At 37.7% G+C, this 18713-nt stretch overlaps 1 protein-coding gene across 1 annotated transcript in view; it reads left to right on the top strand.

The window, feature by feature from the left end:
• NELL2 (neural EGFL like 2) overlaps positions 1–18713 on the top strand; it is a 140036-nt gene that overhangs the window by 27576 nt on the left and 93747 nt on the right. The window contains exons 4-9 of the mRNA XM_015854888.3: positions 7939–8112; positions 8220–8316; positions 11749–11821; positions 11993–12075; positions 13088–13216; positions 14374–14476. Coding sequence (XP_015710374.1) covers positions 7939–8112; positions 8220–8316; positions 11749–11821; positions 11993–12075; positions 13088–13216; positions 14374–14476 — 659 coding nt within the window. The remainder of the gene's footprint in view (positions 1–7938; positions 8113–8219; positions 8317–11748; positions 11822–11992; positions 12076–13087; positions 13217–14373; positions 14477–18713) is intronic.

Raw genomic sequence — 18713 nt, 5'->3', positions numbered from 1 at the left:
CTTCTGATGGAGCCCAGGATACCATTTGCTTTCTGAGTTGCAAAAGCACGTTGCTGGCTCATGTTAGGTTTTTCATCCGCCAGGACCTCCAGGTCCTTCTCTGCAGGGAGATAAAGGAAGCATTTATATAGTTTACATTAAATAACTGCTTCTTCTGTGCCAGACTTCCATCTCTCTGACACTGCCCATTTCTGTCCAGGGACTTCTTTGCAACAGTCCTTCAATTTTTAAACAATTTCTCATGAACTCTGTCACAGCAGTCATTTTAAGACTGCTAATAGACTCCATTGCACCAGCTTCAGCTTTGTGTCGCTCCTCTGGAGTCACTAAAGTTGGGCAGGTACTGAACTCCTGTGTTGCAGGGCAGTCATATCTGGCTATGTTCTTCGTTTACAAGTACCGGCTCCTGTTTTTCTGCCTTGAGGGAATGATGGTGAGAAAAGCTGGAGGCAACAATAACTGATGAGTATAGTCAGTCATCAGACAAGTTGATTTGCTTGTTTTATTTTATATGGGTTTCATAACACATCATAGTTCTAATTTCTAGGGAAAAGAAAATCAAAATGTTTAAAAATTGGAAAAGGCATGTTTCTTTGGTGGTTCAGGATATACTTCACATATTTTTGAAAGTAAAATCATCCTCTTTTTGCATGGGTCTGGGCACCTCAGAGCTAATTTGCAACAGCTGAGGCTAAATAACAGTTATAAATTAAAGTTATGATATAGATTTCATATTTTTCTTTAAAGTGCCATACTTGAGATAATTTTTCTGATTCAGAAAATGAATGACTCTTAAACTGTATCTATACGTTTTCCTTTCAAATTTTCTTATATTCTTCTACTGGGATTACCTTCCCCCACACTGTTCAGAGCAATGGAAGAGTTCAGGTGGTGGTGGTTTTTGGGGTACAGATTGGAAATGATCTTTTCAAGGATATTATTGTGTTGTCAGTTAATCCAAATTGCACACCTGTGATTGTTCAGATGGGCTTCAGGCAGCTGAAGACAAATTGCTGGGCACAGCGGTATATTGCTTATGTCTGAAAGAGAGAAGTTAGAAATGTTTAATTAACTCGAGAAGATCACCTTGACTGCACAGACTGCCCTGTCTAAAATGGTTTGTACTTTATAGAAACACGGCAAATATTTTGAGTGCTGTTAATGAAGTGGTTCCTTAAGTCTGTGTGGAAGTGCTGTTAAACACCGATTGCTCTGTGCTTATCCTCAGCCTTCACTTTAAGCACTATTAGCCTCCTAACTTCGCTTCTGAATTCATCTGTGCTTCATGATGAAAGAACTGGCAGAGATAACTTTTATCTGCAACAGAGCTTTAATATATGTTAGACATCCCTATTCTGTTGTATATTTTCATTTAACTGACAACAGTAGAGCAGTGTAATAAAGCCGTCCCTTCATGGTTAGATGCCTTTATGCAACTGATGTTATATCTGTATCTCTTCAAGTTCTCTGTTTTAGGGCCCTTAAATGATGAAATCATTGGATTGCAGTTTAATCATTCTTTCGTTCAGTTACTGCTTTTGTAACCTGAAGCAAAATACCGAAATCAGTAGAATATTGTGGACAGGCATTTCCTAGACTTCATTGTATTTCTCTAATAATTTATTCAGTTTCTGCCTTATATGGTTGTTACTTTCACCACTACTCAAGTTTTCTGATTATCTGCTCTCAAATATGCTGCACTGTACAGTAGTGTGAGACCTCATCAGTATCTAGGAGGAAATTATCTGATGCAGTTTCTCTGTTACACAGGTTGCTAGAGGTGAAAACTCTCGATACACGAATTTTGCTGCATCTTTTGACTACCTCATTAAAATAGTTGTATGGTTTTGATGTGTGAGTGTCTCTACTTCTGGACTGAAGTACTAAGACTCCTCTTTCTGGCATTACAAGTTTTGCTGCAAACATATCACCCTGAGAAAAGCTTTCAATGTTTACTTCTTAAACGAACAGAGTAGAGTTACATCAGTTTTATTTGAGGGATATTTTTCCTCTCCCATCACTAATGTACCTGTTAGGTAAGAATAACATGGGATTAATTTTTAAATGTTAAGCTGTATGCAGCTGTTCCGTATGCCAAAAAGAAGTGCTAGTTGGTTCCATCTTTTTAAACCATTCTGCTGATGCATGGGCTTTGCTGTATGCATGGACAGTTGTAATATTCTGGGTTTTGTTTTATTTTTTGGTGGTAAATCTTTGTTTCTTACAAAGAGCAAATCTCTGTTTCTTACTATTCTGATATTAATCATGATCCCTTTACAACTTGTTTGTAACAGTCAATCTCTTTTGAGCTGACTTCCTCTAGCCATTTTAAACTTTTCTGCAGTCAGACATTTTTCTTATGCTGAAGTTTGTGTGTTTCATCAAAGGTTTCAAAAACTGATATTTTCTCTCATTCTTTTGTATTATAGTTCTCAAGAAGATCCTAAAAGTTGTACATAAGGTTCCTTATGTAGTTAGTGACGCTTTGGCCAGGCTCTTTCCTCTACCCAAAAGAGAAAGATTCCATGTTCTTTGTGTTTGTGAATTTAATTTATATCCTTGAATGTATGGTTGGATGGAGGTACTTGTAAAGCTGTAGTTCTGTGTTACACTGCGTTTATTCTCCTCACAGCACTGTGAGTGCTGTTTCTTTAAGTGCTTGTTGACTGATGCCTTGTCACTGTTGCTTGTTTTTTCTTCAGTATAGCTTATACTTCCTGTCAAAAAAAGAAAAAAGAAAAGAAGAATGTTCCAAATCGAATATAAATTCTTGTCATTAATGAATGCAGCTACCTTAAAACACACCTTCCTGTAACCTTTATTATGTCAAGTGAGATCAGTTGGTCTGCTGATGTAAATCATTGCAGTGCCAGATAACTCGGTGTCATTTGGTGGAAAAATTGTTACTGTAAGCTCCTATGAGCCTGGATTCTGTAGTGTGAATTCAGACTGGAGGCAGGTCTACTTGAATAAGAGATTAAAGATTTGTTTTTACTTATCTACTGATAAACACAACTGAAAGTGTTGAAATGTGAGTTTTGACAGATATCACTATTCTTTGCTGTTGTTTGATATGTATTTGTTTAGAGAAATTCAAAGAAATCTGTATTCTGTCAGAGAGGGAAAGGAGAGGAGCTAGGTTGAATACATATACTTTTATTAGTACATATCAGTAGGTTTATCAGAAGATTTGTTGTTTTTGCAGCCTTCTTGTCTGTGAAGAGAAAGAGTGAGAGGTATCATTTATTCCATTGCTTTTGTGTGTGTTCTGAGAAAGTTTCTTCCTTCATTGATATTTGATAGAATAGGAAGCTTCATAAGGACAAAGTAGATGTTAACAGAGATGTGTGATAGTGAAAGCAAGGTGGGAAGAAATATACTTATAAGTGGGTTTAGTGAGATCGATGGGAGGAGTGAGAGCAATAATTCTATTTAAAATAAAAAAGTATTTATTGTTTTGGAATTTAGTTTGATTCACACTCACAGCTCAAACTGGGACAGCATGAACAATGAGTTGTAGTACCAGGCCTTAATTTTTTTGCAGTTTCAAATCAGCAATTTCTGGGAGATTATCTCCTCTCAGAGTCCTCTGGGGAGACCAATGCAACCTCAGCTCCAGATTCTTGCTTCAACTTTGTGAGAACACTGCCTAAGATTTTGTTTTTGATGAAGGCCCAACCTTCCTGGATTGATTTGCCTTTCAGAACCCCATTCTCAAGGGATGTTGTCATGCAGTTCTATGGCATGACTTACTGTTGTCTGTTCAGCATAATAGTTAGGATCCTCCTTGGTCTGCTTCTGTCTGCAGTTAGCTCCTTCACAGACAGTGCCAGAACCTTTGTATCATGATTTTATGATTTTCCTGAGTAACAGAGAGAAGGATTTATTTTTTCTTACATATACATTCCTCTGTAGTTTTATTAGTTTTCCTTTTCTTTTTAGCATAAATCAAAAAGCCATGAAAACTTGTTTCTACACAGTATCTATAACTGAGAGTAGTAAAAGTTGTTAAAAAAAAACAAACCACACTATGTAATAAATTCAGACATTATATCTTTTAGCTTTTAAAATGCTTGTCTGTGTGCTCTAAACTGAAACTGATTTTTATTAGTTGCCTGGAGTAAGAGTGAGCAGCTGCAGTATGCATGTGCTGTGTGAGCTGGGACGTCAAATGAGCGGATAAGCTATCAGAGAGCTGGGGTTACTAACACTGAAGGGCCATACCTCCCTCTTCTGAAGGACTGCTACTACATACACCATGCCCCCAGTTGTTTTGCATCCCACATCTCTAGGATTTGTCTGCACATCCTAATTTGAACTTCTGCAGTCTCCATGTGCATCTGGGAGCATGAAGAGCATGTCCAGTGCTGACCTCGTGCCCTGGGGCACTACAGATCTGCAACTGAGCTGTGGTGCTGGGATCTGCACACAGTGATTATAACAGATCAGTGCAGGGTAGCAGAGGAATTATTGCTGTTTCCTTTCTCAGCTTTCTCTGTGGCAATTGATACAAATTTCTTCCTCTGAGTCAGCACTGTAGGAATTGCTCTCTGGCTGGTCTCTAGTCAGACTGGCCAGTCTTATTGTGGCCTTGGCTGTTGCCTTTGAAATGATTGTGAAAGCACAGAGTGCACTGCTGAGCTGTAACAACCTTTCACATTAACGTTTTATTCTTCAAATGTCAAACATTATAGCCCTAATAATCAAACCTGATAAGATACTTCTGTTTGTCACAAAGTATGTGTGGGTTTTAGAGGGTTAATATCAAATAGGCTGATATAGATTAAACAGTGACAGGGATCATGGGCTTTAGAGAAGGGAGAAGCAGGTTCTCCTGTCATACTATTTAGCATAGAATCATTGAATGGTTTGGGTTAGAAGGGGTCTTAAAGCCCATCCAGTTCCAACCCCCTGTCATAGGCACAGAATGCCCAGGGTCCCATCCAACCTGGTCATGAATGCCTCCAGGGATGGGGCATCCACAGCCTCCCTGGGCAGCCTGTTCCAGTGCGTCACCACCCTCTGAGAAAAGAGGTTTTCCTTGTGGTTTATCTTTTACTCAGATAGCCATTCACCTTCCCAGTATAGAAGAACAGCTGGGAGCTGCTGGGAGAATCAGCAGTGACATTACTATACAGAATTTCTTGGCTGATGGTACCTAGATGAGTGGACTGAACTGGGATGGTGTAGGCAAGAAAGCAGTCATTCAGCTGATGAGGTTCCTTGGAAACTTCAGTAATGAGGTTCTCAGGAAAAGCCTGCATTGTGGTGCAGTTGTTGTTTCACTGGGAAGTAAGTCCTTTAGGAAACAAGATCACTCTCTTTTATTTCTCGATAGAGTAGTAATTCTGAGAATACAGAAAAGTCTGGAATATATTTCTCATTATAAACAAGTTTTTAACATTCAGAGCTGTTTGCTTATGCATAGCTTACTTTTTAGCAGCTATTCCAAACCCTTGGAAGATGCACATCCAGGCGTGTTGCAGTCTCACAGAAGCAAGAAAAGCTTTGCCTCTGGCAGCCTTGGCTTTCCCACCCAGGCTGTCTTGCTAGACCTGAGGCTGTTTCTGTCTTCTGAAGTTTGTTAAATGGAGCCAGATCTGTTTAAGTCCCAGCAGTTAAACAAATAGAGGAAGGTGGAATATCAAGCACAGTATTTTGTAAAAAACTGAAGTGAAATGATTCATACGCAGTTCTCTGTGTTTCTGTGTCTCAGTGTTAGTTCAGGCTGAAGGGAATATTGTTTTGGCTGTCACTGTATTTGCTTTTCTACTTCTTTTTTCCTGCTACCTCTACAATATATCAATCAATGATAAATTAGAATTCTCCTAATGGCTATTCATTGTTTTTTTAAAATTTTGATACATATTTCCTCAAACAATCATCACACCTTCATAAAGTAAGGGCAATTGTTACAGTTTACCAAATGGAATAACAAGAGATTGATGTGCATCTCAAAGCAGTGAGTTAATCACAGTTTAATCTAAGCCACAAGTGTCCTTTGTGCAGCTTTGTACAGGAAGTTCCATTTGCTTATCACAGCATCATAGAACGTCAGCATTATCTCTCAGCAGTTCTTTATTTCTGAAATTTTACAGAATGTCTTTTTTTATTTCGGGAATTTGTATATTTATGGGCTTTGTATTCTCGGGCATCTTAGAATGTCACCAGCATAAGGGGCAACACAAGTGTTCATTCTGTACCTTCCAAACTGACTGTATTCTGCTTTGTTTCTTGCCTGCCTGCTGCATCTCTGTGTTGGGATCAGTTCTGCCATTGACTTTGAAGAGAGTGTTTGAGTTATCTGTTGGCTGGATTGTTAGATAATGTTTCAACACATTCATGACTTCCTTTTTCCAAATTATATTTGCAAGTGGGTGGACTCATTTATAAGTTGCTGGAGGAGTCCTGTTCCATAATGTTCCCCTTCTTTGTTAGATTGAGCATGACCTTATTTTTATCCTTGACGCTTGAGTTATGAAGGAGGTTATTAAGTTGACTGATGCTCTGCCACTATTGCCCATTTTTTTTGCCAGCCAAGCCTTCAATTAGTTCAAACTTCTTGCCAGTGCAGAAACTATTTTTGGGCCACGAGTAGGCAAATGATCGCAGATTATAAAATTTACTGCTGACTTTACTTAACTGCTTTGTTAATATTGGGGAGGAAGAAGAAATTGGCCTTTGCCAGTTCTGCAAAAGGATAATTGTTTTTGTGCTGTTGCTAGGCATATTTCACTGTGAAAAATCCTGAAGGAAGAAGAGATGTGCAGCGAGCCCATCCTCCTAGGGATAATAACTATACAAGATGGTTTTGATTTGGTCTCCTCATCTTCCCTTTTGAAAACTGTAATCATTTTCTTGTCTGTTCTTTAATATGGATGTCCTATTGAAAGAAAATACATCACCCTAATACACATGCACACACAGATTTACAAAGCACTGCCATGCCTGACTGTGAATGTAACAGCAAAAATATATAAAAATATGTTGCCCATCCTCCTAGTTTTTCAGTCTTTCTCTACATACTGTTATCTTCCTTACTCTTGATATGTAGGTTGTGTATGATTATTAGAGAATCTTCCTTTCTGTTTTTCTTTTTTCCTACTGTTTTAAAATCATGTCAGGGGAGGACTTTAAAATGAGAAACTTAACATTTGGAAGAGAAATAGTTTGCTAAATTTCTTCCTGGAAGAGGTTCAATATGCAAGAAATAGGTTTGCTTTAGAATGCAGCAAGTTTGGTTATAAAGTGCTTTTTAAATTATCTGCAACCATTTAACCAGCCAAGCCTACACCCTCAGTCTGCAAACCTGTTGTATGATGCATCCATCCTGGGGTAACTGCAATACCTTTTTTTAACTCAGTATAAACATATGTTTACATACACATACATTCATATAAATGCATGTGTATATATATATATACATAACACAACCACATATGCATTTAACAGTTTATGTGTATACACATAAAGTATTAAGAATTAGTATTTCTTGACTTTGAATTTCTTTTGAGAAATTTCATTATGAAAAATAAAGAGATGTAAACTGCATATCCAAAAGAAAATTAGGCAGTGCCCTGTCTCAGTTCTTACTTACTTCCCTTGGTGGTGTTTATAGAGCATTAATGCCTTTAGAGTATCCATACTGTGCTTTGAGGATATAATGCAATTATTCATAATAGGCTAATTATGTTTCCAGTGAGATCATATTTTGTGAAGTACTGTTGCTAGAAGAAAAAATCTTTAGCTTGGTCCTTGTGTTCTTACATGAAAGGTAGAACTTTCCATTATGTAAAAAATCTGCTTTGATCTTTGCATCCCTTCTGTCTTCCCCCCTCTTTTAAAAAGTTCCTGCATGGTAATGAGAAGTTATGTGATGTAAAATTTTGCTGTGCTGATAAGAATGGTTGATGACATGGTGATGCATTTATGGTACAGGTATCTGGAATTGGAAAGCAGCGGTCATCGAAATGAAATCAGGTTGCATTATCGTACAGGCAGTCATCGCTCCCACACAGAAGTGTTCCCATACATCCTGGCAGATGATAAGTGGCACAGGCTTTCCTTAGCAATCAGTGCCTCTCACTTGATTTTGCATGTGGACTGCAATAAGTAAGTAAAGAGTTTTGTTCTGTAGTAAGTTGTCACTTCTGGAATATTTCAGTTCTCAGAAAATGGAAAGTTATCAACCTGGTACATACTTTTTTCTTGCCTTTCAGAATCTATGAAAGAGTTGTGGAGAAGCCCTTCATGGACTTACCTTTGGGTACAACCTTTTGGCTAGGACAGAGGAATAATGCACATGGTTATTTTAAGGTATGCATTTCCCAAGTAGAAAACTGTGAACTTAGATGAAAGTGAATGCAGTTTACTCTTCCTTTAAGCTGTTTAAATAGTGTCAATATTCCATGATATGAAGGGTCTGTCAGGTGAGACTTGTAGTTCTGTTCAGCTGAGTTTACTCAACTTACTGGCATGTGTGTATGTAGATGGAATATGAGTATGACTATGACTAAAAAACTTGAAATTCAATGGGAACATAGGAAAATACTTTTACTGTGGAGGTTGTCAGACCACAGTGGAGATATTCAACAGCTGTTAGCACATGTTCCTGGGAAACCTGCTCTAGGTGGCTGTGCTTGAGCAGAGGGTTGGAGTAGGTGATCTCAGGAAGTTCCTTCCAACCTCAGCCATTCTGTGATTCTGCAGTCATACCATTTCTTAGTGCTATGATGTGTTCGAAAGTGATTTAAGACAGAGAAAGGTAAATGACCAAGAGAAACGCAATTCCAGGAAATAAGTATTTATATTGATGTCTGTTTAATTGCTAGATGTGTACTTCCTGTCACAGAACACTTTAGTGTAAGGAACTCATTACTGTAGAGGAAAATATTTCAACATGCTTTTTGCTTACTGTTTCTGCTTTTATATGAACATACAATAAGATACACAAATACATGAAGGTGGCTCCAAAAATTATGCTTCCTATTTTTATTACTTTGGTCCACAGTATCAGAGGCAGATGTTGGTGGTACGGTGGTAGAGGCAGAACCTTTCCACCAATGTATTGTTACATTTTGTTGCTGTGCAACAGCTGGCAGTAGAGGGGCAGTCTGACAAAATGGTATCTGATATGGGAGTGCGTGTGGGGTAAAGATATGAAGAACAAAATTCCTCCAAGCGGAAAAAATTGCAACCTTTGACATTTATCAAAATTTGCTGAATGTTTATGGAGACCAACCAGTGGACATAAGCACAGTGAGGCAGTGGGTGGTGTGTTTCAGCACTGGCAACAGTGACATGCATGACAATCCACATTCTGGACGTCATTCCCAGCTACCTCATCATGACATGAAGAGCGCTTTGATGAGCTTATCCACATGAACTGGCTGTGCAGTGCATTGTAAACTATGGTGATAATGTTGCAATGTTACAAAGTTTGAGCCAGGTGTGTCCCACAGGTGTTTCCCACACAGAAACAGAAAGAAAATGCTATACAAGTTGGTCAGAATCGGTTGAACCAATATGAGTCTGAAGGTGACAGTCTTAGTGTTTTGGAGAACCTACATGTGCCCTCACTACAAGAAAGTGATTGAGGCCCTGGAGTGTATCCAGAGAAAGGCAACAGATCTTTGAAGGGTCTGGAGGAGGTGTCTTATGTGGAGTGGCTGGCAGAGCTGGGATCATTTAGTCTGCAGAGGAAAAGGCTCAGGGGAGACCTTACTGATCCCTAAAACTCCCCAAAAAGAGTTTGTAGTGAGGCAGGGGGTCTCCATCTTCTCCTGTGTAAAAGCAATGGAACAACGTAGAATGACAGTAATTTTAAGCACTCAAACTTCCACTTATTGGGTTTGCTGTGATCTATTTGCTCAGTTGTTTCAGAAAATCAGGATGCTTTTAGTGGGTCTTAAATGGCTTGTCCAGAGGGACCAAAGTACTCAAAACCATTAGTCATTTATTGAAATGATTTTATTTGTCTATATTTGATTTTGGAACTGAAATTGCTCCACTAAAACAATGTGTTGGTAGGCATTTTCACACCAGAACATTTGTGTGCCTGTTTCATTATAAGGTCTTAAGTCTGGCTATGTAATTTCTGTATTGTATAAAGTCTCTCTCACTTAACATCCAGAAATGGTTTAATTTGAGCCAGCAGGATTTTTGTTTTTTTGGAACCTGCACGTGGCCACTGATTTACAGTCGGGCACTATGGTTTGGCAGCCCAGGAGGCTTCCTGCTTGTTACTCTGAGGAGATAAGAAGTAACCTGAATTCCTGTCAAGTGGCAAGGTCCGGCTAGCATCACAGCTGCTATGTGATGAATAAAGCTCCTCAAATAGCTGGAGGAGCTGGGGTTTTTTTTGGTTATTAGCTAAGTGATTTGAGAGCTTGCCCAAATGCTCAGTGAAATATAAGCTTTAAGCTCTCATCAATCTGAATGGGTTGGACCCTGCAATTCTTCTCTTTCATGGAAATCCTGTACCCCAAGTAGGCATGAATTTAAGCTTAATGACACCAAGAAAGGGAGGAGAATTGAATATGGTCAGCTTTTCAGTGTGCTGTTCAAAGAGGACTTTGTTCTTGCCTTCCAGAACACATGCTGTGGGAGGTCATGATGTGGAGTCCTATCTCTGGCATCCTTAGTTTTCCACTGTCAGTAATCAGCGCAGCTCCTTGCACAGCATGGGCAAGCATCCAGTTGTCCTAAATGCTAGAAAACATATTAAGGGAGAAAGTCATCTGCCACAGTACACTTATGTACCTTTTGGGTTGCCCCTCACTGACATCTCCATAGGTCATGTAGGTCACCCTGAGTCATTGATTTGAAGTCAGAACTCTTTTGCTGTGATTTTGCAACATCTGTATGGAATGCCTTATCTTTTGCATTTAACTTACATTGTTTTGTTATTGCTTTTCCTTCTAAGAAGGAGTTTTGGAGATACAGGGAGAGAATCCTGGATGAAAGTGACATCTGGAGTGTGCATGATAGGATGGCTATTTGGCCTTTGCTTTTGGAAAGCAGCAAAGTGGCTGCTAATTATATCTTAATGACTAAGGGTGCATGTAAATTCTGCCCAAAAGCGTGTGATCTCTTCTGGATGAAATGGAGCATTTCCAGATGGCATATTTCAATTTCATACTAAGGTTCCTGTTTTCCCACGTTCTTGCCAACATGCAGCTCTACAGTTGTGTAAGAGATATGCAATTTCTTGGCACAGGGCATGCTTCATGAAAGGACCCAAACCAAAATCATAAAGGGTTTGAGTGAGTGTGTTTTTCCTGACTCAGATTTCTTTAATCATCTGCCCTTCTATCTGACACTTGTAGCCTAGTGAAAAAAAATGAATTTCATTTAAGAGAGTGTTTGAAAGTAACTAAAACTGCATCTGCTTTTCAAATTACTTCTAAAGGTTATTTTTAAGCTTTTTCTGCAGTGGCTATCTAAAAATAGCAATGAATTAAAAACAACCAAACTCTTGCCACATAATTGCTTCTCGACATCTAATATTTAAAATCTTTTAAAATAACTCAGTATGCCTGTACATGTACTTCTAAGTATTTCACTTTCTCTATTCTTCTATCTCTACATTGGGTACAGAAAAGAAGCTGTGTATTCATAAATACTGTTTTTATCAGTAAGTTTTTCTGTGTGGGCTTTAATGTTTTACATGGTGAATGACAAACATAATTTTGACAGGTAAAATTAATACATCCTTTCATATTTTTTTTTCTCTTCATGTGCACACAGGGCATAATGCAAGATGTGCAATTACTTGTCATGCCTCAAGGATTTATTTCTCAATGTCCAGATCTTAATCGGAGTAAGTCTATTAATTCTTATACCATAAAATGAAAGGTGTGCTTTCTGCCTACTTTTTGACCTCAAGCTTTCTTAAAACTTTAACTTTTAGTATATTGCCTGTCAGCATTGACATGACTGAACCTATTGTACATAAGATTTTGTTACTAGTATGTATATTTTGTTATTCCAGCATGCCCAACTTGTAATGACTTCCATGGACTTGTGCAGAAAATTATGGAACTGCAAGATATTTTAGCCAAAACATCGGCCAAGGTAATGTTTTCAGGAAGGCATGACCTGGAAGAATAGAGGACCATAATTTAGCTGATGTCTTTTCAGATGATTTGTGCATCTGTTTGGTTGTGCACGTGGGTGTGTGCAGAACATCTCTGTATGTTTATATATGTTTGTATTTAGATATCTGTGTCTACTATCTATCCATACAAATTCTCTGTTCAGAGAGCTTTTTATTAAATAAATAATATTTTTAATAGAATTATATTTTTCAATAGCAAGCAGAATCCAAACCTCAAACTAGAAAATGGCTCATAAATATTCAAGCTCTATCTATCAGCCTACCAAGTCAATGAAACTGGACTGAAATAGGTTACTGTGCTTATAGTGCTTATTGCAGCAAGATTTATAGGTCCAAGACTTTCCTAAATCTGAGCTGACAAGGGAGTGCTCAGACAAAATATATGCAAGACAGGGAACTGAGAACCCTAAGTAGTGCTTTTTGTTTTTGTTTTTGTTTTTCTTCTTTCTTTCTCTTTCTTTTTCAAAAGATCATGCTAAAAACATTGATATCTGCCAGTAAATATACACTACTCTTCTGTTCTTAAAAGTCAGGTTTTTAGATATCTGTGGAAATGCTGCTACCTGGCTAATTAACATGTTGATTTGGAGTGTTACATCCAATCTAGCCTTTACTCGGATTCAGGTCTTTTCCATACATAACCCAGTATCTGCAGATAGTTTATGTAGAGCAAGATTCTTACTCAGTTCACACATATGAAAATGAGAAATCTGGAGACATACACATTGTCATCTATTCACTTTGTTTCATGATGCCTCTAATGTTATAAGCAGAAGATGAAATGAATTGTGACTTACATCTTAGAATCCATCTCTGAATGATTTATGATTTAGTCATCTTGTATTTGACAACAGTCATTTTATTATGTTTGAATGCATGTTTGACAGTAAGGGGGGCAGTTTCAATCATGTTTACGCTAACATAGAAGCCACTTATGAATTCCAACCTTTTTGTGAACCATAAATACAGTTGTCGCAAGCGGAGCAGAGGATGAACAAGTTGGATCAGTGCTACTGTGAAAGGACCTGCACAATGAAAGGCATGACGTACAGAGAATTTGAATCCTGGACAGATGGTTGTAAGAACTGCACTTGCATGGTATGGCTACACTTTGAAAGAAGATGCAAAAACTCTGTTGTTTTCTCTGATTACGTTTTTACTGGGGCAAAAGAGTAAGGGATGCTTATAAACACGCGCTAGGTAGTAATAACAAAATGCAAGAAAAAAAACATTCTGAATCCAGGGAATAGTATTAATAAATGTATTTTCCTAGCATTTCGGGTACTATAATGTGTTTAGCTCTCCTAGATTTCATAGAATCATAGAATCATGGAGGTTGGAAAAGACCTCCAAGATCACCTATATTACCCATCCACCTACCACCAATTTTTCCTCACTAAACCATGCCCCTTAATACAACATCTAAACATTTTTTTAACACCTCCAGGGACGCTGAATCCACAACCTCCCTGGGCAGCCCATTCCAGCACCTGATCACTCTTTCTGAGAAGAATTTTTTCCTAATATCCAACCTGAACCTTTCTGGCACAACTTCTTTTTCCCTCTTGTCCAGTCTTTTAAAACTCATTAATTCAATTTGGACTTATTAAATGCTTAATTCAAAGGTCATTGGTAACTTGTGAAAAAGCTATTGCTGCACCTTAGATTGATTTGCTGTTATCTACAATTTGCTAAATGGTTCTTCTTAATCTTCTTTGATCTTTATATTGCTGGTGTGATAATAATTTTGATTTTAGGAATTTGTCATTGAAGGTAAGATTTAACCCATGGTAAAAGATCTTGCCAATAGCTACCTGAAATGCTTTGAATTTGTGTTAAATGCATTGCATGTTTTATCTCTGGGCTTTCTTGCAGCTATGAAATTATTACCTTTTAGAAGTGTATTGTCTTTTATGTAAAAATTGGAAGGCTCAGTATTATTCTGTGAGGTTGCTATTTCACACTAATATGACAGTTTGCTGCTGACTGGCAGAATGTTTTGCCCTGAAACAGGTTTGCCTCTTAAAAAAACTTAGATTATTATAATTTCAAAGAGCACATCACACATCTGAAAGATTGTATGCAAGATATTCTGAGCTTATAGTTTCTTTCTTGTTATTAAAAGAACCATGCTAAAATGACTTTTTTTTTTCAGAGTTCATTGCATTTAAAAATAGATTTTAAGTTCTTATGTGTGAGAACATCTCTCTTTTTGCTAAATATAACTACCAGCTAAGCACTTTTTATTCTTCTAGAATGGCACTGTGCAGTGTGAAGCTTTAATTTGCCCCCTCTCTGACTGTCCGCATAATTCTGCCCTGGCATATGTTGATGGCAAGTGCTGCAAAGAATGTCAATGTAAGTTTTATGGTTTTATTTTGGTTTTATTTCTTTAATGAATATTTTGTAATCTGCAAAGAAAAATGAATGTTTATGTAAACACATAACTGAATGAACTGGACAGTGAATGAAATATTTGGGTTAAGGAATATAGGAATTTAGACTTCCCTGAAGTATTTTGGGAAACTGATAACCAGCTTCAATTGTGGCTATTTTATTTATGTCCTCTTTCTTTTTTTTTTTTTTTTTTTTTTTTTTTTTTTTTTACCCTGAAAACAGGTATTTCTTACATATTTTTTAAAAGAAAAAAATATATATTTAAGAAACATTTCACAGATTTCCTGTATGATCTCTTGTGGAGTAAATGGCTAGAGTTCCAGTATTGCCTTGCATTAGTTTGGGCCAGTGTTTCTAACACTATCTCAAGAAGACTGTACTTTCAACCATATGTTGTAGTACTAGAAATGGAGATTCAAATTTATGGTTCTTGTTCTTTAACCAAGGGAAGAGAAAGCTTGCACCAGACCCCTCAGATCAGAAAAAAATAGTTGCTTAGAAAGGTTCTTTGTAAAAGGTCAGACAGCATTAAATAGGAAACTGGATAGAAGTAGTTTAATATTTTCATTTAATATGAATGATTACCTTTTGGTTTTATAGTATTTTGGTTTTATTACAAATAGGGTCAGAGAAGTGGAATTTAAGGATAATCACTATCTAGATGGGCTGCATATAATATTTCATGTTGATTATGGGTGTGTGTAACATATGCAATGGCTATTTTAGTCTATGGTAGAAACCGTTCTTGAAATCAAGCACGAGATGCTTGAGGAGCATTTCTTTATAATGTTAAAGTTGAGATTTTTCTGTGTGGTTTCACCATTTCTACTGCTGTATGAAGCTTCTTGCAGAGTATAGGCATATATGTAGCTGGTTAAAATGCTGCATTTTGAGATAAAATTCTGGAAGACATTTTGTACTCCATTGATCTTGCTCCCATAGGAGTTTATTAATATTTAATTGTGTTCGAAGTTACACAAACCATCCCATTTTATGAAATCTTATTAACTTACTCAAGTAGATTAATTCTAATTGAGGGGAAATGAAAATTCAAATACTTTTTTTTTTTTTTAAACCAACGACACAGAATTTCCATGCATTCTAGAAGGCTCAGGGAATTGATAAATCAGGGATGGGAAATGCTTGGAGTTCAAGCCTCTGTTTGAGTCTTTGACCATACTGAAAGTGTTTGAAAACCTGATCCACAAAAGTATGTTTTTGTAATGTTCTGTTTGTGAATTTAGTAGAGAATTCTCCATCCAACTGTTAATGGGGAAGCACTCACATCTCAAGGCATCTTAGGAAGTTGTTATTTTTACTAGAAGCCTTGACAAAGGTCAAGAAATGTGGATGGACATATGGACACTGACCTTGTCTTTAAGTATTAGTACTTCTTGCAAGTGAGATACAGTTCTGGTGCAGCACACTGTAAATTGTAATCCAGTATTGCCATTTTAATGTTTGTAACAATATAAAAAGCTCTTTAGTTTCCAGTGTTGCTGCTTTTGCCAGCATGTAATTCAATTGATAACTAATATGCCACATACAACTCCCTTGACAAGCTACCAGACAAATGATTAGGTCAAAAACTGCTTTTGAAAAACTGTCCCTATTTTCATCTAATTTATATATAATGCCTTAAAAAGGAGAAAGAAAAAGAAAAGAAACAAAACCCCCACAACATTTTATTTGTCCAGTTCCTGGTAACAAAAACCAAGTGTAGATTGGAGTCGTGTTGACAAGATGATAGATAAATTCCAATGAAAGACTGTGTTTAAGTTGGAGGCACTGTAGATATAGGACTCTCACTTTTTCTCTGGAACAGTTTGGTGGAAATTCTGAGTAGTCCTTGTGCTCACGTGAGTGTGCAGCTGTATGCTGCTGTCTTGGTATCTTCAGCTCAGGGTGTGAGCTGCATGTGATCAGAGTTCACATTGACCTTGGCTCTTGCTCAGGGAGTCAGAGCTGACTGCTTGCTTCTGCATAGTTTCTGAAAATAACATTTTTGTTCTCATTTGTTAGAACAGTTTCAGGTGATGTTGCATCTGACATGTGATGGAATCTGAACACAGATGTCTTATAATTTGGAAAGCAGCTAATTAGGATTTGCTGCTCAAGGAGCAGCTATCTTTAGTATTGGACAATCAAATGTAAATACTGAGTAATGATGTCCAATGCCCTATTCTTTCACTGAGTTTAGTGTTAGTTACAAGACAGAATTGTGAATGGTTGTCTGCGTTTTCCTACTGTTCTTTGTGGTACTTTATGATAGATAATGAGCTGTTTCTGCCATCCTGCTGGGGAGGGTTAGACTGGCAGTGGTAGCTGGGGCAGCCTTGTTGTGCCTCTTTTTTTCTTCTGCAGGTGTGCTAAGCAAGCCACCAAAAATGAGATGAGTGGGGTGTGGTGTTGTGACATGTGGCACAAAAAGTAGAAATACAGTATTCTTAATACTTCCACAGTGATAAGCAAACAGGCTCCACAGCTTTTTGTTTTGAGTAATTCAGTGTGGATTAATTCAATGCGGCTTTAGGCATGTTGAATTTGAGATCGCAGTTTGAAGTGGCTTTACGTGTACTACTAAATAAAATAGGTCATGGTCCTGTGGCCTTGGGACTAGGTGGCACTTGTGACTCACACCCGCATGGCTATACACTCTTGCTCTTCCCTCCCAGCAGAAAATCTGCTGCCACCAAACGTAGCCTGGCATTGCATCAAAGGGTGCTGGCTGGTACTGGCCAAAGTGCTGTCATGAATTGTTTTAACACTCGAACTGCATGGAGGATTATGGACTAGTATTTAAGTCAGTTGTTATCTACTTTTTCATTTCCCTCCTTTGTTTCATTTATTACTCCAGTATGGACATCACCAGGTAAGCTCTTGACAGCCAGTGAAAGGGGCTGGTACATCCAGAGGGCATGTGGTGCTTAGAGATGCGTGGAATAGGTAGGATGAATTGCCTTCAAGAAGTGTATGCTTCTTTCCATGGACTAGTGAGGGAGGCAAGGAAATCAGGTTAAATAAACTTTTAGAAAGTTAAAACTTTGAGTTCTGAGTTTAGTCTTTGCATTAGTTACTGTAATGAATAACAGCTATGCCACAGTGGAATGGAATGTTCTGTCTTTAAAACAAAAATAACAAACCCACATTTTCTACCCAAACTCTGTATCTTTGGTTGAGAACACTCAGACAACTTGTTCTGTTCTGTGTGAATGTCAGTGCTGCTGTAAATAGGAATGACAGTGCATTTGAATTATCACTGTATTTTCTGTGAACCTTAATGGGATAGAAGCTGCTATGATCTTCCCAGACACATGAATTGGCCAATGTGCTGGATTATGTTTCAGCTATAGACAAGCTATTTAACACAAAATTTGGTCAAACTACCAGAGAATGTGTCTTAGATCAATAGGAGCTTCCTACGGGAAATTATTTGGAGCCAGAAAGCAGAGGCAGCTTTCTTTTCTGTCCTCAGTGCAATTTTAAACCTATCTGAGAAGGTACGTACAAGAGATCATTATATTCTTTTCTCCTCTGCAAAGAAAAATGCATTGTGTGGAGGTAGGTACTGATACAAACAGGAGAGATTAAGCTCTCCTACTGATCCTATGAAGTATCGCTGTAGACTATGGATGTGACTTAAAATGTACAAGGACAATTTCAATTATTATAAGTGAATTGGAAAAGGACTGCCAATGTGTTAGTAGCTGAGACAATTGATACTTGGTCAGCACATTCTTTTATGGTGACTTTCTTATTAGTTAATACTTTATTAAAACTAAGGCATGACTTCCAGTATCTGTGATATATATGTATTTTTTAAATGGAGTCAGTGTATTTTTAACAAAAGAGCTGCTTTTCATTAGCCATACTAGAGAGATCTTTATACTTTTATCTGGCACAGTAATAATTCCCATCACCTAGCAAAACTAGTACCTAGAAAATTAAGGAATGCTGATCAAGCCTCTTTGCCAATTTATTAACGTTTTTTCAGGTGGATTGTAGTCTTGTGGACATGTAGCTATGCTTCTCACTAAGTTTCATCTCTCCTCAATACTGACACTTCTGGGGGATGGGGGAGGGGGGGGGGGGGGGGGGCTGAAGGAGTGGCACCATCTTGTTTTAGGTGTCTTATATTAGTGACAGCTTAGCTCCAAACCTATGCCTCCAACACCTATGCGCCAAAAGAGCTTATATT

Source organism: Coturnix japonica, chromosome 1 (genome assembly GCF_054131305.1).
Source record: "Coturnix japonica strain WE chromosome 1, WE-NBRP24, whole genome shotgun sequence".
Lineage (NCBI taxonomy): Eukaryota > Metazoa > Chordata > Aves > Galliformes > Phasianidae > Coturnix > Coturnix japonica.
This window is presented reverse-complemented; position numbering and strand designations above follow the sequence as displayed.